This window comes from Populus euphratica, unplaced genomic scaffold (genome assembly GCF_000495115.2).
Source record: "Populus euphratica unplaced genomic scaffold, PopEup_1.0 scaffold22.1, whole genome shotgun sequence".
Classification (NCBI taxonomy): Eukaryota; Viridiplantae; Streptophyta; class Magnoliopsida; order Malpighiales; family Salicaceae; genus Populus; species Populus euphratica.
The window spans coordinates 170794-198687 of NW_011499863.1; the positions used below are offsets into that span (position 1 = coordinate 170794).

Consider the following 27894-nt stretch of genomic DNA (forward strand, 5'->3'; position numbering starts at 1 on the left):
AATTGTCCTACTGATATTGCAAGAATACTTGAGATAGGTTGGATGAGGAAGCGTGATGATGTCCCATGAGATTTGACTGCATAGATTATGGCAGCTTAGGGGATTTCTTAACCTGTATGGTGATCGAGTTTTATTTGGAAAATCTAGTTCCCATTACTAGCGCCAATTGTTTCGAGGTTGGTGGCCATGTGGGAGGGCGTTCCTTAATCCTGAAAAGGAGGAGGAGAAAATCCAGTTGGAGCTTAAAAGAAGGAATCGGTGAATGGGATATTAATAGATGCACTTTAACAGGGCAACGGAACCCTACCAAGGGTGCAGCTTAGGGAAACATTTCATGGAATATGAAGGCACGATTCTTGTTCAAACGAGTTGAAGCTAGCAAGATGTCGATTGAGCAAGTGCTGTGAGAAAACAAATCATGGCAAAAACATACCTGCGTCTTTTCAGAAAAGATCTTCCATCTGTACAGTCATTTCCTCTAACAATTACAAAGCAATTTCAATCTGTACACTATCTGTACACAAACCATGAAAAATAACAATACGCTTTCAAGTATATTTTGCTGTATTCTATTGCTTCAAGTCACTTGTGGTCCCACTGAACAGGAGTTGAACAGTTTGTTCTGTCGTTTTTGCAACGTTTACAAACGATAAGCATATCACGAGTGGGATTTAGTTGCAAAGTTCTGGAAACTTGGGCATCTGAAAAGGCCCCCAAAGAGGAAACTTCTTGGTGTCTCCCGGGGAAATTTCGGTGGCATGCTGAAATTCCCTTTCACCTGTAACACGGTTTGTCCCATTTGCTGGTGAATCAGAAAGATAGTTTTGGGGTCAACAGGGTTGCCAGACACATCTGTGACAATATAACTATGTTTTGCTTTCCCATTCCTTGTCGAGATTTCTGCACTTTTGGGCCACAAACCGTTTTCACGAAGTATCCTTGTAATATAAGAGAGAAGTCCAAAATGGTCATCTGTGAATAGCTCTAGTGGTAGACCCTGCAAGATATCAAACAACCTGTGAAAATGTGCTACATGGACCGGGAAAATAGAACTCACAACAGGAGGTAGAGCAATACCTCTGATGCTCGCCTTTCAATGGCTGCCTGAATACATTCTATGACACGTTGTCGCTCAGCTTCTGAGCTTGTAGGGAATCCATCCACATGTCTGATATAGTATTCCTGCAATCATATAATTAACTGTTGTCAAGATTCAGTTTTACACAAAAGCCTCATGCTTAGGCACTAAAGAAGTCCACTAATAGGCAGAGAGCAGAGAGCAGATACCTGATAAGCTTTCTTGCTATCTGTGATGACTGTGCCATGGAACACCAGATACTGCATGTCTGTTAGAGTGCACACGGTATCAAACACTAACTTTGGCCGGTCGATGGATGTTGCTGTAACAACAGTGTAGTCTCTATCAGGACAGTCGAACACAGTCACGTAGGGCCTTGCGCTGTTGTCGTTCTCACTGCCAGGCCTTTCAAAATCCCTAGCAGCAAACATCATCTGGTGCAACCTTCTCCCTGTATGTATTTCTCCAGGGGAAGAAATGGAAACTATTGGTGTCGTCAAATCGCCATGACCTTTTAGGACATTATAAAGAAGTTCTTTTATCAAGGAAAGCTTCCTTGGGTCTTCGATCGCAGTTCCAGTTGACTGGTCTGCAATGTGAATGACTGCTGCTGCTCTAGCATTGTGTGCCCAAATCTCCGCATTGACAACTTTGCACCTCAGGTCGGTCAGCACGGCACATACTTCTGACAACAAACCAGGCCGGTCAGTGCCGGTCAGTTCAATTAATGTGTGCTCTTTAGAGGGCAGCATCTTCCCCGTTGACTTAACCATGCAAGCATCAGTCTCAAGAGCCTGCAAAATGAAGCAAAATAGCTGTAAAGATTATTCTCATACAAAACCGGCCAAATTGAGAATTTAATAGTGAAAAACCGAGCCAAAGAAAACCGAAATAATTTGGTAATTTTCAAAACCAAGTTGATTGCATGGTGAATAGAGAATAAGCAAAAAATTGAATACCTTCTCTATGCAATTGAAGATGCCTTCATCTCTGATTTTGTTTCCATGGTCATCAGTCACATAAAACACTGAAAATTGAAATAAACAGTCAAATTAAGGGAGCAAAGAGGAGTAAATTTCTTCATTTCTTTAAGAAGGTTTTCAATTAATTATACCGTTCATGAACCACACTCCATCAGAAGACATGTATGCTTTTGTCATTACAAGGTTTAGGTCTGTGAGAACCTGAACAACTTCAAGTAGAGCACCTTGCCTTTTGACAGTATCCACCTAAACAAGCAAAAAAAAAAATTAAAAAGTATGAATAAGAAACAAATGGATAACGAAAAACAAAAACAAAAACAAAAACAAAATTCTAGATGGATAAATCTCACCATCAGAAAATTCTACATCCTTACAACATGAAAGTTCCAAGGTGATTTACCTGAATGACTGTTGCATGCTCACAAGCATCATTGTCAACCACAACTCTGCAATCACAAAGTAGGTATCAGGTAAGGACTATACTTTCTCACACAAATGAACAAGTGGGAATTGGGAGAGAGGTGAAATACCTTGGAGAGTTCACTCTCCTTAAAAGCTTAGCATATGCATCATCATCATGGTCATCCATTTCTGGGTTTCTTTGATCTTCAGTAGAAATTAAAGATCAACCCACCAAAACTCTCACAGTGGCCTAAATCCAAAGTGAGAAACAGAGTGGAGTGTTGTAGCCATTTATAGATAGAAACCTCAAAGAATACCAACGACAAGCAAACTAGTTGGTTACTTGTAAAAACAGTCAAGGTTGGTTACCTATAAAATAATTAAAGATTGCACATCCATCAAAAATGGAAAATGAAAAAAAAAAAAAAAGGAGAGAAGAAATTTCTTAGATTCCAAAGAGCGTCTTGTTCTCGGATTCTATAGCCGTACCATTATTGGTCTTTAGGACAAAGGTAGCTTAGCATTCTTGAAATGTTGCCTCGTGACAGATTTAACAACTTAAAGTTGATTTATTCTCCATTAAAATAAGGGATAATTACAAAAACTATCCTTTAGTTTTCTCTTTATTTACACATCTTAAAATTTATGTCTATAAAAATTTACATTCTCATGCTGAGTTGCTGACTCTTAGTTAACAAAAAAAAACATTGAATTATATTTATTATATTTCATTGAAGTTCTAATAAAACCTTACAATATTAATATTAATACTATATCATATAAAATAATCAATTCAATTTTAAATTTTAAATTATTATATAAAATTTCAAGGTATAATTTATATTATTTTTTTAATATACCTATTCAAATAAATAATTTTTTTTTTAACCTGAGAAGCATAAATAAGGAATTTAATTAATTTATTGGTTTTAGTAACGTGAGAAGCATAATTGAGAGTTTTTGCTAGGATTAGAAGAGAAATAAGAGATTCTTTCAGTGTGATTTTGTGGAGATTTCTAGCGTGTTTTATTGTTAGGTTGAAAGTGGGAAATGTGTGGAATATTGAAAATTGTTGTTGGGTTTTTCGTTTGTGGAGTGAATATGAGCGTATTTGGAGGGCTATGAAAGTTCAAAAAGTGGTGTAGATGGAAGAAGCAAGCCAGCCTTTCTCCAATGGATTCTAACAGAACAGACGAGGGCATACCCCAGAAACATTGTTTGAATGAGATTTGAAATTTGGCAGCATCGGCCGTGGAATCCAAGATTGAGGTGACCGGCACCACCTGTCGATCAAGGCTTGATCTTCTTGCTGTGCTACAGCCTTTTGACTTTGTGGGTTTCCCATTTGTCCCTCGACTATCTCTAAAGACTTTTCTAGTGATCAAGAAATGGACTTAGATTCCTCAACTGTGGGGTGTATGATCATGGAAGAAGGGTTTCGAACAACATGCGCTTTGACGTGGACGGCCTAAAAGTTTTTTTCAATGCAGAAAAGAAAAGGAATGTTCATGCGTTTACATGTTTTCTGAAACCAAAAAATATATATATAATTCCAAATAAAAATCTTTATACATAGATTTAATTAAATAAATCAACAATAATTTGCAATAATAAAAGCAAATAAAAAAAATATAGGTGATAACTAATAACTAAATTGAAAAATTAAAAGTTAAATGCCTATCAAATATATAATAAACCATTCATGTTTAATAACTTTGTTTTTTAGTATTGATATTTTACTAAATTGGATAACAATAAAACAAACACATAAAAAAAACACGCGAGTTGGATAAATTTTTTTTAACAGAAAAAAAAAGGTATTCATGAGTTCAAGGTTTGACACGTGTTGAAAGATATTTTTTTATAAAAATATTAAGCTAATAATATATTAAATAGACTCGAATAAACTTGACTCAATCAATTAAATTTGCGATTCAGGTCATTAAATAGTACTAACTCTATAAAAAAAAATTATAATATTCAATTCTCAATCCATTCAATATTGAAAAATAAAATTAAAAATAAATATATTTAATAAAAAAATAAAAAAAACATCTCGTGTTTCGATAACCAAAGAGTTGTCAAAAGACTATGTCACGACCCGAATCCCGGATCCATGACTGGCACATAGGCAAGGTTCCCCTCCAAGGTTCCGTACCTATGCGAACCTAAACTTACATACAAATTTATCCTAACTCAATCAGAGTTCAACGCAGCATTAATAACAAAATCAACTTCATAATATAATTGAATTGTCGTAATACAAGAGTTAATATAATTTCATAGTTTTGGAGCACTAATTAGACATAAAGAAAAATGCACGGATTACAACCAAAAGAGCAGGTTCTGAAGGTCCAACAAAAGTGACCTGCTATCAAGCTATAAGCTTGAAAATGATAAATAGTGAGAGTGTGAGTTTAACAACTCAGTGAGTAGATAATGTTCAATATACACACACGAAATAATACAATAATGAGAAATATATATACAAGTATGAATTTAGGTTCTTATAAAAAGGTTTCTCAAATAGGCCATAACAAGAATATCATATGGTAAAATCGTCAGAAAATCAAAATGCAATGAGCATGAGGCTCCGTACTGTGGGATGATCAGTCCACACAGGTTGGTGACTCCCCCGACCAACTAGGGTTCAGATACGATGTGCACAAAGACTAACATTACCCTGTTAGCATGGGTATTCTGACTGACATACCATAGGGTCATAATCATAATCAAACAGACATATTCATATCTCAAGGCTCAACTCATGACATCAATCAAATAAGGAGCTATCAATTCAGAAGTCAATCCAAAATACATACTGGTTCATATCAAGAATTCGGATTCAACAAATGATCATGCTTATCATAACAAGGATATTAGTCACCAAATATATTACCAAGAAGCATGATTCAATTCATATTAACAAATCAAATATTTATAATATTTCTCATGCATATGGAAAATTATCCACTCACCTGACTCGAAAGCAAACAGAAATCAAAAGCAAACACCGAAGAAAATCCTACTGACGTCCTGCCGGTAGAATATCAGGATTATCTGAATACAAAGAAGACATATTCAAGAATGACTCAAAAGAATATATAACCTATTTAATACACTTATTTAAGGATATATTCCATAACCCTATATATTTTTGAACTAATTAGTTATATTCCAAAAACCCAAAAATTAATAGTTTTCTCAAAATCCAATCCATAATAAAATAAATAATAAAATTGGTAATACTTCACTAACTAACCCATCTGCAAAATCTAATATTACAGCTAGGGACTAATCTATAATTTATTATATTTTTAAGGGTCAAATTGTAACTTAATCCATTTGGAGGACCAAACTAAACTTATCATAAATCCATGAATATACTGAAATTCTGACCATAACCAATCCTCATTTCTGTCCAGATCATCTCATTATACTCCAGGGACCATTCTGGAATTTTATCAAATTTTTAGGGTTAAATGGTAATTTTTGTCAAATTGAAGGACCAAATTGAAAGTGTTAAAATTTCATAACTATACAGGAATTCTGCCCATAATTTATCTTTTATTCTGTTCAGAATCTCGGAATATGCCCCAGGGACCAATCTGTAAATTTTCCAAAGTTTGGGGACTAAACTGTAATTTCCACAAATTGAAGGACCAAAATGAATTTTCGTCATCTTCAACCTCCAACCCAGAATTTCAACAGAAACCCACTGTTCTTTCCTTATTTCTAACATAATTTCACCATTCAAACAAAATCATAACTCAAAATCATCATCTTTCAATTCAATCTCTCAAAATCCACCAAATAATCCATTACCCATAACAATCAACCCATAAAATTCAATTAATTCATCAATCAAACCCAAAACACAAATTTTCAAAACCCTAACATTTATCAAAACCAAAATTAAAACTTAATCAACACATATTTATATATAATCTTACCTTTAAACTTATTTCCTTCAACTCCTTTCTATTTTTCTTCTAATTTCTCTCTTTTCTCTTCTTCTTCTTTCTCCCTTCTTTCTCCTGCCGATTCTCTCTAATTTCAGATCATTTATTTTATTTTTATTTTTTTTACTTTCTATTTCAGATCATTCATTTATACCTACACTTTAAGCCACCAAGGGCTTTATTGTATTTTCCTACTTATTTATTCAAAACATTACAGACTATGTCATAGTTTTTTGTTCAAAAATTTAATTTTCAACCTGTTATTTTACTTAAAATATTTAGAAAGCATTCTAGACATCTTGATATACCCTTCTATAACATTAAATAACCCCAAAAATGGTTCAAAATTCCAAAATTAATTCAAAATTTAAAAAACACCTTTATATGGTTAAATTTACCATCAGAGATAAGGAAAAGGATAAAAATATCCAAGTGAAACTTTTTTAATTAAATAGAACTTGTTGACACTAAAATTAATTTTTTTTGTGATTAAAATCAATGCCAATTAATGTTTTCTCTCTCTAACACCATAATACAACAACCTTGCATTTTTTTTTCCTTTCAAATCAAGGATTGAAAAATAAAAAATATAAAGTTGTGTATCAATGTAACATTTCACTACAATTCTGAAATTACCATCCATTCACCTCACGTGTTTTACTTTAATTCTCTACGGCTAGTTTTTAACAAATCAGGAACAATGGAGAACGCATTTGGCAATTAAATGATCAATTCGAAGAGAAAAAAGATTCGATGACCAAATAGAAAACACCTTTGCCCTTTTCTTTTGTGTGTAATTGTTATTGTAATGTCCTGCTTTCTGCTGTGTAGACCGGCGCCGAAAATCCACCATTAAACTCCAAGCATGACATAATATAGCCCGAGGCTAATAATCAAACACATAGCCTCCGCGATTGAAGTCGTTTGAACAATAAATCCTTCTAATTAACCATTTGCAAAATCAGAGCTACGTTCCAACTGTGCATTGACATTGTTGTAGATTTGGCATTCATTTCATCGGGTTGCCAAATGCCAATCCTTATCACTTTATCTGCTCCTGCCGAGTGAAGTTATATGGCAACAAACTTCAAGGCACCGATGCCTAAGAATATCTGGACTGAGATTTTTTGAAGCAAAATGAAAATCTTCAGGAAAAATCTTTGTTATAAATCTGATATAGGATAATCCAAACAGTAATCGGGCTACAGATTAATTAACTTAAATGAGATGAACCTAGTTTTTTTAAGAAGATTCAGAGCTCTGTTCTGAAAAAATAAATAAATAAAAAGGTTGTAATCTGGTGATCATTTTAGTTTTTGACTGCGACACCGGCTTAACTTCTCCTGTCTTTCTGCGAAACCCAACTGGAGTTAGGTGATCACAGCTCACTCTAGCATGTCGGGGAAGTTGGCGATGGGCCAAGGCAAAACTTAATGGTATTGTTTGCTTAATTACTGTACATCAATTCTTAATTTCTACGAAAGTAAAGTCACGCTGTGGCCTTCTTGATGATATCGAGCTCTTTAATTTCACGTCCAGCTAGCGAGCATGAAAAACAGGTTTCGTAAAAATGGTACAAGATAAGAACTAGTCACCACCCACCTATTTCAATTACGAGAAAGATTGTCATAATGCATGCAAGACATGCAATAAAAATCATATTTAACCTGCAACTAAAGTAATTTTTTTTAATCTTGGTTTTTTAATTTTTTTTAGTATTTTAGGTTGTTTTAATGTGTTGGTATGAAAAATAAATTTAAAAAAATAAAAAAAAAACCTTTAAAAACCTAACATTATCATTGTATAACCCAAACACCCAACCGTCACCTTCCACCACAAACCACCGAAGTCTAACTATCAAAACATACTCCATGAATACCAGCCAGACAAGTGACGTGGACCAAAAAGGATGGTTCGAGATTTCCTATATTGGTAGTTGGTGTATTCAGCTCTCACAGCGTGTCAAACATTAATGTTGCAGCCAAAAATGGAGGTGCGTTTGTTGAAGTTTCATACTTCATAGATGAGCAGCACACACCTTCATGCACTGCAGCATATCAGAATTCGCGTTTCTGGAGGTGAGAAGTTGCCGCAGATTTCATGCCACTCCGCTTAGAAACACCATTTTAAAACTCGATCCGACCACCTGATCACTGGTTGATATTTTTACCCAGTATGTCGGCATTTTTAAAACGGAGGTGAGAACTGGAGAATTAATTGGGATTTTCTACTTTTGGACAAACTAAAGTTGAGTCACACTCTAAATATTCTCAAAAGGTGGATTCACATGCTACCAATATATATATAAGATTGACAGATAAGTTAGATGAAATTAGAAAGAGACATGGTGATAAAAGCTTCCTTTCAGTCAACTATTGATCAGTTACAAAACTAAAAAGAATTGCAGAGGCCTCTCTTGATTGAAAATGATGGTTTGTCCATATTAGACCATGCAACTGCTAGTGCATATTCTTGCCACGTTGACTGTTTCCCAGCCATTAGTTGAAATCAAATTGAATAGAGAATGGTAGGTACGGCAGTGATCGTTCCCCCGGAATAATAATAATAATAATAATAAAAACAGTAAAAACAGGAAGAAGAGAAATCAATAACATGAAGCGCCTCCAGAGTTTGAAAAAAAAATTAATCTTAGTCCTGGATACTTTGATATTTTTTTAAATATAACCTTGATTTTATGGATTGTTTTGTTGGGAATTTTGCCCTCAAAAAATTATCTAAATCATATATAGTAGTATTTTGATAAAATTATATATATAAAAAATTCTAAATTATATAAGAACCAGAAACAAATTATATAAAAACCTTCTAAATTATCATAAAATTAAAATGACTCCTGAAGTTTGAAGGTGTTATAAAAACCCCTACGCCTTCTCTTGTTTTAAGAGATAACCTGAATATTTTTGAACAATTTTCTTAAAATTAAAGGCGTTTTGGATATGTTTGGGGATTTTTGTAGTATTTTAAAACTCTTTGGTGATCATTATAATTTCATAATACATCAATTTCATCTTTTTAACGGTTATTCAATTGAAAACTAGGTTATGTTATTTTTATTTATTATTTTTTATAGAATTTCTCACTAATTTTTAAAATAAACTAGTTTAATTTAATTTTTTTTATTTATTGTTCTTTGTTAAATTTATCATGTTGAATTTTTTAAATTAATTTTTTTCTGATTCTATCATTAAATATTAAATTGATAAATAACTAATTTTTTTAAGTCATGTTTTACAAAGTTGAAGTATTTTATATTGTGCTTGGTGACTTGCTTCAATTTTTCTTTTATTTTAATACATTTCTTAAAAAATAACAAATTTAAAAAATAATATTTATCTCACTATCAAGCATCCTTCAATCTAGCATGTAACCCGCATTTCCCGTTCCTAGACAAACAAGTATTAATCTTGTATGGAATAACAAGAAGCTAAACATTAATTATAGAAGTTTTCTTGTACATTTCAGCTTGAATCACATCCTAGCTTAGATGGTCTTTTGACCTTTTTCCATTCCTTGTGAGGTTCTGTTTGGTTCGTCCATACCGAGACTTTAATAAACAAGTTATGTGATTTTTTGGGTATGAAAGTTATTTTTTAAAATATTTTTTATTTGAAAATATATTAAAATTATATATTTTTTACTTTTTTAAAATTTATTTTTAATATTAGTAAACTAATAAAAAATATAAAGAAATAATTTTAAACAATTTTTTTAACAAATGGTGGTTTGTATCGCGTTTCTGGACGCTACCTGAGTCCATGAATTAGTTAGATACTAGCCAGGCCCATTATCCACCTGTTAATTAGATTTGTGTGAGGCCCATAGTACATTTTCCTGTCTGTCAAGGACCTTAAATTTATTGGAAAATTGCAATTTTATCCCACCCCTCCTCCACTTTCCCTCCTTGACAAAAAAAGAATAAAAATAAAAATAAAATAAAACAAATTATATCACAAATCTGGAGGGAAACCCCAAACGGCCAAAAAAACAAGAAAAAAACCCTCACTGGTTCGCTCTCTCTCTCAATCAAAATGACAAGACGACGCCTCAGACTCAGCTCTTACTCCGACGATGAAGACGGCGAAGAACAGCAAAACCAACAACAAGATTATCAAATGGAACCTCACCAATTACCAAACCCTAACCTCCCTGAACAACCAGTGCCACTTCCAATCTCCTCCGACGATGCTGATTTCGCCGACGCCTCCGATAACCTCACCCCACCGTCTCCTCCGTCGATGGCTCCACCCATATATGGTTGTGCTACTGGGGATTTTCTACTGAGAACGGGACTTAGTTTAAAAAGAGAGTGGCTTGATTCCTGTCTTCGCCAAATTGACAACTCGCTTGACATAGCGTCAAAGGCAAAGCTTTGCTTTGGTCAATTTTTGATTTCAGATATGAATCTCTGCGGTGCTGGTGTGCTTCCTCCAAATGTGGACTCTATGCACCTTGCTGATCTCCCCGGACCGTTTGTGTTGCAGGTGGCCTATTTCTATTCGATTACAAATTCTGTTAAATTAAATAAGATAAATATATAATACGTGATTTTTTATTTACGATGAATTTTAATTTTTTTAGGTGGATGAGATTGTTAACATTAGTTGCCCACTTAAAGGAAGGTATCAGGATGCGAATGCGGGAGTGAAGAGGTGCCTTAAGCTGTCTATGACGGATGGTGTCCAACGTGTTTTTGGCATGGAATATAGGCCTATTAAGGATCTTAAAGTTTTAGCTCCTCCAGGATTCAAGGTTTTATTATTATTATTTTTTTCCTGATGATTTATGGTTTATTGAATTGGAGTATCTTTTTGTCAATGTCTTTTTTTATAAACAGTGATGATAATATGGAAGGTCTGGGATGTGTTTTTTGTAATCTGCATTGGTAATTGTGAGGATGGTTTAGAAATATGGCAAAAATACTGACGGATTCTGTTAAAGTTTTTTGAGTGTGGCATGACTATAGTTGTTGACCTGGATATAAGGTGTTTATGTTTGAATGGATAGCTAAGGAGAAAATAAGCTGATACATTAATTTTGGTGTGCAAATGTTATTCTCATGTTTATGCATCAGTGCTAGTTTCGTCAGAAAAGTTCGAAACATAATTCTTTTGTATTGTAGGTTGCCATCTGTAATGTACATATACGGCGTGGGCTTTTAATGCTGGTTCCTGAAACTTTAGAAATTCTAGGAGGAGTGGTTGAAGAGTTGGATGCAGCACGTCAATGTCTTGCTGATGAGATAAATAAACCACCAAGGGGAAGAAGGTATGATTTAGGTGTCTAGGATGTATTGAGCTTTCTGAAGATTTACAGCACTGTGCCTTTCTTATTACTTTGCTTTTCAGTTTTTTTATTTCTGTCCCTGAAAAAGGAAAATCTGCTTTTAAATGTTATTGTATAGTGATGTTCTCTGCATGTCTTTGCCTGACCATGATCTATTTGCATAATTAGCTGTACCTTTTGAGAGTGGTTTATGGTGAGATATTGGATTACCCACTGCAAGGCTTTGCATATGAAAGACTCTTTAAGCAGAGGCATGTGCAGAAAATTGGACTAGGACTAATTCTTGATTTCATAGCATTCCTGGAGGTGAAAATTTGGAGGTTATAGTAAAAAGTTTTCCAGAGATAATCATTAATAGAATTGATGATTGAGTTACACCGATATACTTTTTTTGGGTTTTAGAATGGTTGTTTTCAAGTGTAGGCTTTTGATCTTGCTGATTATTTTAGTTTCAATTCTTTTTAATTGGCCTGTTAGGTGAATTGAGTTCAGATCCTCAAGGGATCAGTTGAGATCCAACTATTTGTCTCCTTTAAATGCAACTGATTTGCACTGTTGTTATGCAGATCAAGGACTGGAGAGGTTCCTCCTTTAGCAACTAGAGCAACTCAGGCTGCATGGGTCCCTAATGGAGTCAATATTCCCAGTAGCACCAATAACTCAGGTAATGTTCCTGGGCATACAAATACCTCAGCGGATGATCTTCAGAACACCAATGTTTCTGGTAATGCCCTGGGACGCACCGATAGTTCTGTCAAAGTTGTTCAACATCCTGATAGATCCACATTACAAGTTGCAACTCCCCTTCAGGAAGATGGACGAGGTTGGCCTGCTTTCTTTCTTCTTCTTGCGGTTTTGAGTTACTTTAACATGTAAATGATGATATAGCAAACTTTTGGGAGAATGTCAAGAGTAAATCACACCGTACATGAAGTAATCTTGTGTTTTTGTTTTACTGTCTTCAAATGTAGAATAGGGAATAAATAAACTCGTGAATTAACTATTACTTTCATGCTTGAGGATATAATTACCAAAAGGTTCACATTGTGGAGGATTACAAGCCTGTTAATAGCTTTTTATTGTATGCTGGAGTTTACATAATGTTCGTCTAATAATAAGAATGTTTTTTTTTTTTTTCATGTTTTCTAGGTGCCAATTTGGTTGTATCTGGCACTGATACTAGTCAAAGGACTGTGGAAGAATGTGCTGTTCCAATGAGTGCAGAAACTACTACGTTTAATCTATCATCTAGTATTGTTTCTGATGTTGGGGAGATGCATATCAATGCTCCTTCTGTAAGTGGGGTGAATTCTGTGTCTAACCAACACTCTAATGGTACTTTGGAGCAAGAGGATGTCCATATGATTGATGAATTTGAACACCCCCTCATATTATCTAGAGACCGAGAAATCCCATTCACATACTTGGCTAGTTTATCAGCTAAATGGGCTGCAATGAAGGAGAAAGAACCTTCTGTTCGAGGAAAGATCAAGGTGTGTAGTATCTCTCTTTTTTAGCATGTGTGCAAGTGTGTTACTCATCTGGTGCTTATCTTTGCACATTGGCATTATGTGCTCTCCTAAAACAGATTGTGATTTGGATTTTGACCGGCTTTATTTATTGCTCAACTGAATCTTGTGCAAGTAGCAGAAGTCTTAACTTCAGCATTCTGGGTTGGGTGCAACGAATAGTATGTATAGCTTAGATATTGTGGAAAACAAAATATTGTTTTAAAAAGACAAACAGAGAGAATGAGTTTTTTTTTTTAGTTTCTTATTATTATTTTCAAAATAATACTAACTTCTATTGCTGCTACTTAATTTTTAAGAAACATTTATCAAGAAAACCAACCAGCTGAGCTTTGTTAATGATTGAATAACTATTATACAAATGAATAGCTTTGCTCTTCAAAATAAAAATAAATATAAGTAGCTTTGTAGTTTAGAAGGTATCCAAAGAGCAACTCCCAGTAGGCTCTCAGTTCCAACCTAAGGTTTGGATTATGTATAAATTCTTGTATAATTTTTTCTATGCCCGTGAAAAAGGACAATGATTCCGGACTTTTGGGGGTCTTCTCTTGCTGTAATGGTAAATACGTGCAGTTTGCAACCATGATGATACGAGTTTTAAGAACTATTTCACATGAATACCAAAGTGTGACACTCTGGATCTCATTTTGGTGGGACTATATTTAAATAGTGACCATGATAGTTTCAACAACTTTATTATGTTGCACGGAAATGTGAATTATTCTATTTCCATTAACCGAAGAAACTTTTTTATGGTGGTGCAGTCTTAGATATCTGAATAAATTCCCATGAAAACAGTATATGAGTTTTCTTTTTGATGTTATTTGAGCATATAATTGAAAGTACATATCAAACCCATGTAGTATCCGTACTTTCTACTGTTTCAGTGCTTTCTAATATGTTAACATAAAATTTTGCAGTGCTTCTTGACTGGTGTAAAGGGATTCCAGTATAAGCAGAGGACGACATATGAGCTTCAGGTTTATGTTGATGATGGCAGCCTCATTTCTGAGATCCTAATTGATCACAATGTGAGTTCCAAGTTGGAGTTTTACCTTTTGATGATACGAGGTTAATTTTTTTTTATAGTTTTACCAGTTATTTTGTACTTTCAGGTAGTGCTGAAAGGAATAGGTTGTTCTCCTGTGGAGCCCCCCGCCGCTCTTTCTTCATCAGATAAAAAGAGAGTTGGTGAAATGAAGGAGACCCTGAGACAGTTTCAGATGTTCTTAGTGAATTTTGAGGTATTATATGTTAAGCCTTTAATTATTTATGAAGTTGAGCTTCATTGAAGAATCATTCAAGTTCTTTTCATAGGAAGATTTCAATGTTCTTTGAATGTCGTGTTGTTGAATTTTTAAGCATGGTTTATTTTAGTTTCACTCAATCTGGAAATACTTTGGTCCAGGGAACAATGCTTATAGAGATAAATGGAGCCTCTAAACTTCCTGTTGCTCTTGAGATGAACCAAGGCTGTCCTCCTTCTGATGCATGGTTGCTTATAAGAAGACTGAAGTCCTTTTCTTCTTCCCTAACACCGCGGCATTCCTCCGTGGTACCTATTGATATATCACCATAATGGCTTCAAATTCGATGATGCTTAAAGGGAAATGAAAATTGATTATGATCGGATTTTTTTGCTGCCTTTTCTGGTTAAAGGAGGAACCTTCTCTCAGCATGGTTATGCAGATTCCTAGATCATATTTGCGCTCACTCACCAAGCATCTATAAGATAGCCTGAAATTTTTTGCAGTGACCAGGAAAGTCGTGGTCACGCCTGATATCATTGATTGAGATTATTTGCCACATGTATATATGGCTGAGAAGGTGAATGTTGCTGACACTTTACCAGGCATGATATGGCGTCATGTGGTTTTCATGAGACTTGTGTGTTGTTGCTGATCTTCACAAAGATGGTCATCACATTAAGTCACTTGTTTATGAATGGGTGAAACTATGAACTGGAGATTTTCCAATTGTGCTCAGAAGAGATGTACATGAAATCTCATCTTTGTAAAAATGCAAAGCCACTCATATATAAGGGAGGGGAGAGGATTATCCGACTATTAACGAGACAAGGAGAAGCCACTGTTTGCTTCATTAACTTTTAGTCGAGGTACACTCACACAACTCCATTAACTTTCCTTTTGCTCTCATTTTCTAAGGCTCTTGGATTTCTTTTTGGGTTTTCTTAGCATAATTCCTCACATTCTCTGTAATATGTCATGTTTGTAAATGGATATAAATTTCTGTAAAATTATCATAGATTTCCTGTAAACTTCAACTGTTGCCTCAAAATAAATCATTCATGATATCCCCATAAATTTATCACTTATTTCTTGAGACAGATACCTAATTTCTAGACCGGCATTATGCAATACAGACTAGTTAAGGAAACTTCTATGATACAACCAGACATGATGAAAGAAGCTTCCGTTACAGTTTCAGGGTATAAGGTTAAAATGTTATAGCATGACCGACCTTCTTTAGTTACTAGGTAGAGGATCTTCTCAGTACTTCTCTCAACTCCTATCTGTTGTAGATTGATCTTGTCAAGATTAAAAATAAACAGTTGCTCCACTCTACTATATCAGGGAAAAAGTACCTGAAATAAATTATGGAACGGTTCCAAGCTGGTTCAACCAGGTATTTCTCTCCTCGGCATGCAACATCTACAATTGCTTTGGCACACTCTGTGGTAGACTCCGCTGGCATCGGATTTATCATTGCCTAACAAGCAATTCAATCCTGTTATAAGTGGAAGCATAAAATTGAAGACGACTATTAACTACATAATTGTATCATGGGTATGGAAATTTACCCTTCTCATTTCCGCTTGATCAATCCAGGAATAACAATTGTTATTCAGATATCTACCCTCAGTGTCTCATACATGCTATATACTGCTTTACTTGCCTATAAATATTGTGAAAACAGAATGGATATTAATTGAAGTAACAGACAGATTTGAAAGATGTAGATGGAAAATCTTACATTATAGAAGCCTAGTCTTGGGATAGGTAGAAATGCGGCTTCTGAAGCAATTACTACGATCCTTCCATTGCTCCTTTTTAAGTGCGGAATTGCAAAGTAGGTGCAATACACTGAGCCCCAGAAGTTCATGTCCTGTACGAAATGAAAAATTAGCACAGAAAATGCATGGAGACACGAGTTTTGATGGGATCCTGTTCCTTGTTTATCTGAAAATGGGAGGGTCGTTTTAAGGATTTGAATGCCATAGCTGGTGCAAAAGTAGTGACATCATGGGCATCTTCAAACACGCCCACTGTTGCAACCCCAGCGTTGGCCACCAGATGATCCACTGTTAGCAAAGAAAACCCATCAAGAGTTTATCATTTTAATGCATTTGAGTTCCCAAAGCAAATTGGAATTCGATTGACACTGCTAGCTCAGACCTTCTTGGACGCTCTACTTGCAGTGACCGAAGTGCTTCGCTATTGCATCTATAAATATCTCACAATCTTCGACCTTGGTAACATCTCCAGGGATAAAAATAGCTTCAGGAGATCCAATCAGCTCAGCCATGGCAGCGACTCGTATCAGACGTTCCTTTCTTCTTGCAACAAGGGCTAAACAAGCTCCTCTCCTGGCATACTCAAATGCTATGCTAGAGACTTCCATGTAGTAGCAGATTATATGGACTTGATGTAGGGTTGATTTGGAGGAGCTTTGATCATGGAGTGGTCATGAAAGTGCTGATATGCAGGAGCTGTAATTTGATTAACATTTCCGACTATACGGGAGAGGTCCAGAACTCAAGCTTTTGGTTTTCTTTTTGACTGCACGACAAGCTACAGCATTGGAAGCAGGACTTATCATCGCAAGAGAGAAGGGAGGTTTACTTATAAAGCAAAAAAATATTGTTGTCGTGTTTCGAACTCCCTTCGAGTTTCTCCTCAAAGATTGACAGCCTTATTATAGCAGGTTTTAGTGGGACACATCACTGAAGGATCGGAAGATGTTTCGAAAGAGTTGGAATGTCCTTACCAAGTCCAAGCAAGAGGGTAGCATGTTTCATGGAAATGGAGTCTTTAAACAACACACCATTTGATCCTGTCACAAGCTTTATTCATATGCTAGTTTCTTTTTAGTCGACAAAGAACAAACAAAGTAGAAAACCTGGAATACCTCTGCTGAAATTTGAGTGAAAAATCAGAAATAACCTATGCGAGATAAAATTTATTCTATTATATTCTGTTTTTTTAAATGATATAAAATATACCGGTTAACCGGAATAGAATAAAATTATATTAATATTGTTATATTTCTAACTACTATCTCTACTACCAACAATAACAACTAAAACGAGACAAATTACTATCCCTCTTAAGAAATAACTTTGATATTACTTGTTGGACTTGTTTCTGTGATTAAACTTGTTTTTTAAAATATTTTTTGTTTAAAAAAATTAAATTGATATTTTTAGGTGTTTTTTTAAATTTACTAAAAGTAAAAATTAAAAAAATCATTTTAATATATTTTCATTAAAAATTACTTTTACATAATAATAAGCTAAAAATTAATGTTCGATGAACAAACTAACTTTTATTTAATAAATAAGAAATTTATATAAATATGTGGATATTAGAACAACTACTAATTTACATGTCACTCACACATTAAACACTCTCCTTTTAATAATATTTCTCATATCACCTAGACTCTCACTCCCTCACTCACTCACGGCACACAAACACACCCTCGCACTTAAATTCTTCACTCTTGCCATTTAGTCACTCCTTTTATTTGTGTGTTCGGTACTCTAATAACTATTATGATTATTATTTAAAAAAAATTATTTTTAATTAAAATTGATTTGATATTTATTAATATTTAATAAAAATTATAGTTAAAATTAAAGTTGAACAAAAAATAATTTAATATGTTTGGTTAATAATACTTTTGAAATTGAGGTTATAAAATAATTTTAAAAAATATATATTAATATTGATAATTTTTACTTTAAATATTATATATTTAACTATTATTATTACATCATGAAATAAATAAAATTTTATATAAAATATTTTTCATTGTTTTATTAAACTATCTACAATTTCATTATGTATAAAATACATCTGATAAGAACTATAATTTTTTTAGTTTTTTAAACATACAATAATATTAGGTAAAATATAATCAGGAATAATTTATATAAAATATTTTTCATTGTTTTATTAAACTATCTACAATTTCATTATGTATAAAATACATCTGATAAGAACTATAATTTTTTTAGTTTTTTAAACATACAATAATATTAGGTAAAATATAATCAGGAATAATTTATATAAAATATTTTTCATTGTTTTATTAAACTATCTACAATTTCATTATGTATAAAATACATCTGATAAGAACTATAATTTTTTTAGTTTTTTAAACATACAATAATATTAGGTAAAATATAATCAGGAATAAAATTAGAATTGCAATCAAATTTTGTAAATGTTACGTCATGAAGCAATCTTTATCTAATTTATATAGTATCATTGAATAATATTAAATACTAGTTTTTGGAATAAAATATAATTAAAAAATAAAAAATATTTTAATTTTTAATTTTTTTTTACTGCATCGAACCTGTAAACAGTGCACATGAAAAAAATTTACTTGTTTTTCTCTACGTTTCAGATAGAAAAATACTGTAGAGCCATGAACAATAAACTATATTTTTTCTTTATAGTTGTATCTACAAAATACATATCAACCTCTTAAACGCTGCCTTATTCTTCTTGGTCTCTCTTTAAGTCGTGTAACATGTCTAAATCTTTCTCGTTGTGTGGCCAAATCTTTCCTAAGAAAACGCTAGAATTAGCTAGGCAGAACATACCAACCATATTCTACTTGTAGAATGAGCTACAAATGGCTTTATGTACTAGAGGAGCAAACATTCAGAATTTTCAGAGGAATAAAAAAATGAAACAGAGTCACTGCTTGAGATCTGGAATTAAAGCTGAAATGCGCAAGGCATATTTGACGCCTGTCAAGTGAGATACAAAGCTCATGATACTTACTCGTATTTCAATTAATTTTATGAGTTTTAAAGTTAATAATTATATAAATCTTCAATTTCAATTATTCTAAAATTTATAAAATTCCAACAGATAACTTTTACAAAATAAATTTAAAGCCTGATTAAGCTGTAATAGTTAGAATTCTCATGCTAGTTACTCTTCTTTGAACTCTCAGCAACCAATATCCTGTGGAACCACCACTCCAGCACTTCAGGGCAAAGGACTTTCATCAGAAACGTAATCCTTGCCCAAGACGGCTCTACCAAGTACCTGTCTCCTCGACAAGCACTGTCCACGATTGCCTTAGCACACCTTTCGGTCGACTCGGCCAGAACAAAGTCCATTTGACCCTGTTATAAAAATTGTTGGAAAATCAAATTATGCGGACGAATGTGGGTAAAACTTGTATCTAGAGGAAAGATCCAACTTATATTTAAGGCGATAAGACAATATTTATTGATTAATGAACGTTTGTTTTAAAGATAATATATTTGTAGCTTTGGATACGTATTTATTTTATATCTTTTTCTTTAGTTCATAGCCACACTTTTTTATATCTGTCATTTCTTTCTTGAAGAACCAATCAAGTACAACCTAAATAATAAACATGGGATAGCTAACTATCATATATATATATATATATATATCACATAATTTTTGCTAATGGTGAAATTCCATTACCAGAAAAGAAAAAGAAAAAGAAAACATCATGCAAGGATTCAGAAGTAAGCAGAGGAGCATTCATATGTTATTTGTCCATTTAGTTCCTTCAGAAATACCTTTGATAAAAAATCGCCTCGGGTCATTTCTGACTCGACTACACCAGGAGTGACGATTGTTATTCTAATATCCGAACCACATTCAGCACGTAGTGTCTCATAAAAACTTGTTATGGCTGCTTTGCTTGCCTGATGCCATTATGATATTGATTAGTTACTCTAAAAATGACTGACTGAGTGCAGCATATTTCAAGGACATTTCTTACGCAATAGAAGCTCATCCTTGGCACTGAGCACCATCCAGCAATTGAAGAAATCCCTACAATCCTCCCTTTACTTTTTCTTAGGTGTGGAATAGCGAAATGGGAGGCGTATACGGAACCCCAGAAATTTGTGTTCTGCATAAGGCACCAAAATGGATCCTTTCAGAAAATATCCTCGCATGGAAAAATGTCGAAACATGAATAGCTTTGAACCTTTAAGTTGGTAAGGAAGTAATTCCCAGATTACAACAAAGAGTCACCCTACTTCAAAATTTTAGAGGTATAATTAATTTTCCTATTTCTAAATGACCTTATATTTTAGTTGCAGTTGTGTAACGGCGCATGTTTGGAACCAATAAATGTCAACGGCTGCGGTAAAAACACATACCATAATTGTTGCAAAATCTGATATTTCCTTGCAATCCTCAAACATGTCAATTTGAGCAACACCAGCATTGTTCACCAGATGATCCACTATTGCATAAACCGCGTGAGTCATAGTAAAACAACAACTTCTATGAAAAAACCTTGCACGTAAACTCAATCTGAAAGAAGATAAAAGATCCTTACACTTGCCAAAATGATTCATTGCCTCATTAACAAACCGCTCACAGTCTTCAACCTTCGAAATGTCAGTGGCGATGACTATAACATCCGGTGACCCCAGCTCCCGGGCCTTATCAGCTACTGCTCGAAGACGCCCCTCTCTTCTAGCAGAGAGGGCTAAACAGGCTCCTCTCCTAGCATACTCGTATGCAAGATACTTACAAAAACCACAAAATACAGTTAGAGCATTAAACAAGTAGTATCCCAGTAATAACGGTAACAATATTCCAAATCTGTAGTCTGCAAAGTATGATAGACATTTACTTCTGTGCAGAGATCGTATACCAACCTCGCCAATGCCTGAAGATGCACCGGTGATTAGAACTACTTTTCCTGCCACCTTTTCGCTATTTATTGATCTTTTTATGCGACTTATAAACTTGGAAACAAGAAAATACGGCAAGAAGAGAAGTAGCAGAATCAATGCTATAGGAGGAAGTACAATGTTCAGGACCTTGTGAATCAAATCCATGCTGTGCTTCAGTAATGTCGGAGAGAAAAGACCAAAACACAGTAATTACTGTTTCTTGTGTAGCTGAGCTCAGGTTCTCGAAAATATTTGTTGCCAGTTTTAAAATCTTGGCTTGAAAGGTTCTGCTCTGTAGTTGAACGTGATTACCGATAAAACTCTTCCTCACTACTTTAAGCAGAAAACCGCTCTTCTATCAGTTCCACTGTACTTGGGAAAAGCGATAAGAAATAAAATCAATGTTTTTTTCTCTCGTCCTGGCCGTGGTTGCTCTGTATTAATATATAATAACAACATTTCCCTTCAAAATAATAAGCATATATCCCCAAATGATTTTAAAAAAGGCAAGAGGAATTTAATGCAGATCCCAAAATTTGAATTCAAACAATATCAATATTATAATTTCCTAACATCGCTGATATTTGTCAAAGATGTAGCTGATGCCTATATATATATATATATAAGCGCTCCTCCATATATAGGAAAAGCTATAAAAATAAAATCAATTGTTTTTTTTTCTTATCCTGTCCTGATTGCCATATATAAATATGAATTTGTTTGGTATTACGATAATAATTATATTTTATTTAAAAATATATTAATTTTTTTAAATTTTTTTAACTATCAATATATTAAAACAATATAAAAATATAAAAAATAAATAAATCTCCTAAATAATATTATAAAAGGCTTAGGGATTTAATGTTCATCCCAACCTTCTGGGAATGTTGAAAACTCAAGTTTTTATTCTTTTATATTCAACATTTTTAAATTTTGCATACAAGGCTCTTATAATCCAACAAGGATTCTAAATATAAGCCACCAAGTAATTTTTCTGAGCTTCATAAACGACTCTAATTAGATGGTGTCTTCATTTATATTTTCTTTGCAAAGGATATGGTTTTCAAATTAATCCTACAATTGTATATAACTTGCAATATATTTTTAAATTGATTTTAATTCAATAATCTATGAATTACTGAAACCAGATCTTCTGAGACAAATTTTGCTGTGCAGAGAATATCTTGCTTTTGTTGGCAAATACTTTTTTAAATCTTCTTTCATGGCGAAGTAAAGTTTATAAACTATAATATTTTTTTTTCTTCATGATAATATATTTTATTGTTGGCTAAAATACTTGTGGTTTCAATTCCTCATTGCATCCATCTTTATTTCTTCAACTAAGATATTGTTTAAGCAAATTAGAGTCTATTTTTCCCCGCGAACAAATAGTAAACTGATTTTAACGTCCGTTGCACTTTATCAATCATGAGTCCCAATCTTCATTTGTCCTTGAGAAAACTCGTTAACGAAGGATTTTAGAAGTTTGATTTACATCATAACTGTATATATTCCATTTGTTATGGAATCTTTATTGATTTGCCAAAATAGGCTCCGTTTCTGTAGCTTTCCCAAATAATTTTTAGATATCAGACAATCGGCCATGCTTGCAAACAGTGGTAACCTTACTGTTGCAGCTATGGCGTCTAGAGGAGTTAAAACCAGTCCAAAGCTGCATATGACTTCCAAAGCCATAAAACCATGGTCTTCAGCACCATGTAGTAGAAAACCAAATCCTTCAACAAAACCAAAGGGTCAAACAGAGGTTGGAGGAAGTGGTTGTTCTCATTATGGAAACTCGAAGCATGCTCGTGAAAATTAGATGATTACTCTGTTGGGAAAACTAGGAACAACCGGACACCAATTTACCCGGATTAATTCAGTGGAATACAATTCACAAGTCTCAATTCTTTTTCTCTTTATGCAATAAAACAAAATCAAACAATGACCAAATATAATGCAAATAATTACAAAATCAACACCAAGATTTTTAACGTGGAAAACCCGATACGGGAAAAACCATGGGACCGTAATTCACCTAAAAACTTTCACTGTCAACAAATAATGGGTTCACAATCATTCTTTTTCAGATTCAACTAAGGGATACAACATATATATCATCAAGAACTTTTTATTCTCGGATTACAATAAGATTAAAGGAGAATTATTTGAGAAAAACTCACAATACTGATAGCCCTGTTTTCTGTTAAAACGGCGAGCTTCTATACTATTAATCTTTGATCCAACCGTCCAAAATGAAGAGTAATGTGTTTAGAAACTACTGTCAAAATCTCATTCCGATCCAACGGTGAACGAGTTAGAAATCCAAGGAAGAACACAGACTGCTTTACTACCTTTTCTTTTCTTTTTCTTTCTAGGTTTTCTTCTTTTCTTTTCTATTTTTCTCAATTCTACTGCTACAGTACCCGAATCATTTAATTTGAATACCAAAAAACAAAAATTAATATGATGGTTCCACCACTACATGGTACATACCACACACCATTTTATTTCAACCATCCACCGTCTGAGCATCTACAAGGATGCACGATGACATCAGGAGAGCCGCCGTACCGGGTTGTTTCTGCAACTTCAGTAAGGCTTCTCTCTCTCATGGCTATGAGAGCTTAGGAGGCTCCTCTACTAGAAGCCAAATGATGCAGCAAAAAGAAATATCCTATTCTTAAAAAAAAATTCCAATAAACGTTTCTTACTAGTAAACTCTATAAAAGTTAAACTATGAATATAAATACCCACAATATCCAACTTTGCAAGAGAACGAAGACAACAGAGGAGAAGAGAGAGGAGAGAAACGAGTCATGAAAATTGTCAAGAGAGAGGAATTACATGAAATAATTTGGTTAGCCATGAATCACAGGAGAGAACGAGATCGGGGGCAGGGGAGGTGCGGCTGAAACAAAAATCAAAAGGGAAAAAAATATTTTAGCTTTAGGTTAATTTCCTATTTATACCATTTTTTAGTTGATTTAAATTCAATGCAATCAGTTTCAATTTTCCTTATATTAAATTATATACGATTTAATAAATTCAGGTGATGAATAATCTAAGCATGTTTCACTAATCAAAATAATGAAAAGATTAGAGCCTACTTTCCCGAGAATTGCCCACTTTTGCTCATGTTTCGAAATGCCTGCGCTGCTTATTCTTTCTTTTCATATGCACTCTCCAATAATTAGCCTTTTATCATTACCTCCTGGTTACTAATTAGTATCTATTTTCCTACTACTCGATCTTCCTGGCTAGCACCACCTCTCGATTCAGTCAAAATCAATTTTGATGGCGCATTTAATTAGGCTGCAAATCAGGGTGCTTTAGGCTTGGTGTTGAAGGTACCTTTTTAGCTCACGCAAATGACCCTGCTGTTTCAGGATCTCTTGCTTTGAGAACTGCAGTTCATATGGCCTTACTGGTGTTTTTGGGCCGGTCCACATCACCTTAAGTTTACACGAAGAGGGAACTTTCATTGAAGGAGATGCTAAATCTTTCATTGACACCATTTCTCCCAAGTTCTTTCAATAATACTTCCAGCTAATTTAGTCCTCCGAGATGCTGCTGCCGCTTTAGGAGGACCGCGAACAATCGTTTTTTATTTTCTCAAAAGATGTTGTGTTGTCCATGCTGAGTTAAGCACAGAAAGATCCAATCCTGATGTGCAAAGTTGAGCAGACCTATGAAAAACATCAATGATGTTTTGATTTATTTGTAATATTATGAGATGAAGATGGTTGATGAGTTAGAAAAATGCAAGTTGGATGTCTATGCAAAATCCATCTTTAGTATTCAAAATCCATCTCGATGCCTGTTAATTGAGATACAGAAGCTCATGCTAGTTACTTTTCTTTGAACTCTTAGCAGCCAATACCATGTGGAACGACCACTCCAGCACTTCAGGACAAAGGACTTTAAGCAGAAACAACATTCTTGTCCAAGACGGCTCTATTAAGCATCTATCTCCTCGGCAAGCGCTGTCCACGATTGCTTTAGCACACCTCTCGGTCGACTCCGCTGGGACAAAGTCGATTTGGGCCTGCAGAAAATCCCATTTAGAGAATTGTTAGAAAATCAAGTTGTGTTGATCAATTTTGGTAAAACTTGTATCCAAAGGAAATGTCCTACTTATACTTGAGGAGATAGGACAAGTTTCATAGATTAATGAACATTTTTTTAAAAGATCAAATATTGGTATCTCTCTCGACTTTTCAACCATAAAAGTCGGGAGTGAACATGAAACATATTGGTAAGTAGCTATGAACAGAACAACTGGGAGAGAAAAAAATATGTCCGTTTTGTTTTGAAAGTAATTTACATCACAAAACATATATATTTGTATTTTTATCATGAAAAATTATGTGATATATATATAAATATCTGTTTTTTCAACATATAAAACACTTTTTCTCTATTTTGTCTACCTTGAAACATTAATTAAATGCAACCTAAATAAAAAAGATGGGATTGCTAGACACCCCCCCCCACACACACAAAAAAAAAAAGAAGAAGGTAAATAAAGGGGCATTCACGTGTTATTTCTCCATTTAGTTCCTTCATAAATACCTTTGACAAAAAATCTTCTTGGGTCATTTCTGAGTCGACTACACCAGGAGTGACGATTGTTATTCCAATATCCGAACCAACTTCAGCACGTAGTGTCTCATAAAAACTTGTTATGGCTGCTTTGCTTGCCTGATGCCATTATAATATTGATTAGTTACTCTAAAAATGACTGACTGAGTGCAGCATATTTCAAGGACATTTCTTACGCCATAGAAGCTCATCCTTGGCACTGGGAACCATCCAGCAATTGAAGAAATCCCTCCAAACCTCCCTTTACTTTTTCTTAGGTGTGGAATAGCGAAATGGGTGGTGTATACGGAACCCCAGAAATTTGTGTTCTGCCAAAGGCACCAAAATGGATCCTTTTAGAAAATATTCTAGCATGGAAAAATGTCAGAAACATGAATAGGTTTTAGCTTTTAAGTTGGTAAGTAATTCCCAGGTCACAACAGAGAGTCACCCTACTTTAAAGAGAGATGAGAAGTGAGCTCAAAACTCTAGCTGTCGAGGACTATCAAATGCATTTACTTAAGTTTAACAGCTTGTGATGGAAAATTCAGAGTTATACTTAATTTTCCTATATCTAAATGACCTTATATTTAGTGGCAGTTGTTTAACAGAGCATCGTCAGGATCTACAAGTATCAGCTGCTGCGCCAAAAAGCATACCGTAAGTGTTGCGAAATCTGATATTTGCTTGCAATCCTCAAACATGTCAATTTGAACAACACCAGCATTGTTCACCAGATGATCCACTATTGCATAAACACCATGAGTCATGGTAAAACAACTTCTTTTATGAAAAAATCTTGCACATAAATTGAAATTGAAAGAAGATAGAAGGAGATCCTTACACTTGCCAAAATGATTCACTGCTTCGTTAATAAACCTCTCAGAGTCTTCAAGCTTCGAAATGTCAGTGGGGATGACTATAACATCTGGTGAACCCAGCGCCCTTGCCTTATCAGCAACTGCTCGAAGACGCTCCTGTCTTCTAGCAGCAAGGGCTAAACATGCTCCTCTTCTAGCATACTCATATGCAAGATACTTACAGAAATCACAAAATACAGTTAGAGCATTAAACAAGAAGTATCCCGGTAATAATTGTAAAAAAGATTCCAAATCTTAATTTAGTCTGCATAATATCATAGACATTTACATCTGTGCAGAGGATGTATACCAACCTCACCAATGCCTGAGGATGCACCGGTGATTAGAACTACTTTTCCTGCCACCGTTTCGCTATTTATTGATCTTTTTATGCGACTTATAAACTTGGAAACAAGAAAGGATGGCAAGAAGAGAAGTAGCAGAATCAATGTTATAGGAGGAAGTACAATGTTCAGGACTTTGTGGATCAAATCCATGCTGTGCTTCAGTAATTAAGGTCGGAGAGAAAAGACCAAAACACAGCAATTTCTATTTCTTGTGCTGCTGAGCTCAAATTCTCGAAAAGAGTTGTTGCCGATTTAAAAACTTTAGCTTGAAAGGTTCTCCTGCATTAGTTGAACGTGATTAACAATGAACTAAAATCAGGTTTCTCGAGATTCCCGGATCAAAATATAAAATAATAACAGTGTGGACAAACAAATACTTGATACCCTATAAAACTATAATCTGAACTTTGACCCTTATGCTCCACATTCCTGCAAATGTGTTCAATTGAGCAACGCAATAATTGAAAAAAGAACGAAAGAACAAATCCTAAATTAAACTTAAATGGACAATCGTTAATATGGCATATACATATAATCCAATAGTGACATAGCTGTTGGATAAGAACTGACAACAAAACAAAATGAAAACAGAGACAGTGCAAGAGTGAGAGAGCACATACCAGGAAGCAGAAAACCGCTCTTCTATCGGTTCCTCTGTATTTGGGAAAAAGCGATAAAAAATAAATTCAACATTTTTTTCTCGTCCTGGCCTTGGTTGCCCTGCATAAATATACAATAACAATATTTCCCTTAAAAAAATAAATATTATTATTACCAAAACGCTAAAGGCCGAAACACTGAACTGTATTGTTACATCAGGGCAGTTGTACCCACAAAATACTATTTATTAAAATAGTGTTTTATGTTTTTTTTTTATTTAGTTGTTGTTTTTTTTTTAAATTTTATTCT

The 27894-nt window shown here is 34.1% G+C and overlaps 4 protein-coding genes and 1 pseudogene across 9 annotated transcripts; 1 reads left to right on the forward strand and 4 right to left on the reverse strand.

The window, feature by feature from the left end:
• Positions 1–368: 368 nt before the first annotated feature.
• Positions 369–3102, reverse strand: LOC105125277 (uncharacterized). The gene is made up of 7 exons (XM_011025651.1): positions 2592–3102; positions 2462–2507; positions 2193–2307; positions 2038–2105; positions 1288–1872; positions 1078–1182; positions 369–997 (listed from the first exon to the last, which is right to left on the reverse strand). The coding sequence occupies exons 1-7, from the start codon at positions 2648–2650 to the stop codon at positions 659–661; spliced, it is 1317 nt and encodes a 438-aa protein (XP_011023953.1). The 5' UTR covers positions 2651–3102; the 3' UTR covers positions 369–658.
• A 7285-nt stretch (positions 3103–10387) lies between these two features.
• RMI1 (recQ-mediated instability protein (DUF1767)) lies at positions 10388–16078 on the forward strand. 5 transcript variants are annotated; one of them, XR_842207.1, is made up of 9 exons: positions 10388–10927; positions 11025–11195; positions 11566–11711; positions 12296–12552; positions 12879–13222; positions 14179–14289; positions 14374–14502; positions 14667–15374; positions 15853–16078. XR_842207.1 is itself a non-coding variant. In XM_011025656.1 (8 exons), exons 1-8 carry the CDS (start codon positions 10475–10477, stop codon positions 14835–14837), a joined length of 1782 nt encoding a protein of 593 aa, XP_011023958.1. In that variant the 5' UTR covers positions 10388–10474; the 3' UTR covers positions 14838–15549. The 5 variants fall into 5 exon arrangements, 3 of the variants coding, with proteins under 3 accessions (XP_011023958.1, XP_011023959.1, XP_011023961.1); XR_842208.1 differs by lacking the exon at positions 15853–16078 and adding an exon at positions 15607–15788; XM_011025656.1 differs by lacking the exon at positions 15853–16078 and having other exon boundaries at positions 14667–15549.
• Positions 15788–16917, reverse strand: LOC105125570 (11-beta-hydroxysteroid dehydrogenase-like 6; annotated as a pseudogene).
• A 2279-nt stretch (positions 16918–19196) lies between these two features.
• Positions 19197–27741, reverse strand: LOC105125280 (11-beta-hydroxysteroid dehydrogenase-like 4A). Of its 2 annotated transcripts, none has more exons than XM_011025654.1 (8): positions 27606–27741; positions 26953–27264; positions 26623–26815; positions 26438–26523; positions 25976–26107; positions 25770–25898; positions 25007–25242; positions 19197–19255 (listed from the first exon to the last, which is right to left on the reverse strand). In XM_011025654.1, exons 2-7 carry the CDS (start codon positions 27133–27135, stop codon positions 25042–25044), a joined length of 924 nt encoding a protein of 307 aa, XP_011023956.1. In that variant the 5' UTR covers positions 27136–27264; positions 27606–27741; the 3' UTR covers positions 19197–19255; positions 25007–25041. The 2 variants fall into 2 exon arrangements, with proteins under 2 accessions (XP_011023956.1, XP_011023957.1); XM_011025655.1 differs by lacking the exon at positions 27606–27741 and adding an exon at positions 27370–27519.
• LOC105125279 (11-beta-hydroxysteroid dehydrogenase-like 4A) lies at positions 19446–21356 on the reverse strand. Its single transcript, XM_011025653.1, has 6 exons — positions 21174–21356; positions 20849–21041; positions 20667–20752; positions 20282–20413; positions 20076–20204; positions 19446–19619 (listed from the first exon to the last, which is right to left on the reverse strand). Exons 1-6 carry the CDS (start codon positions 21354–21356, stop codon positions 19446–19448), a joined length of 897 nt encoding a protein of 298 aa, XP_011023955.1.
• Positions 27742–27894: the final 153 nt, after the last annotated feature.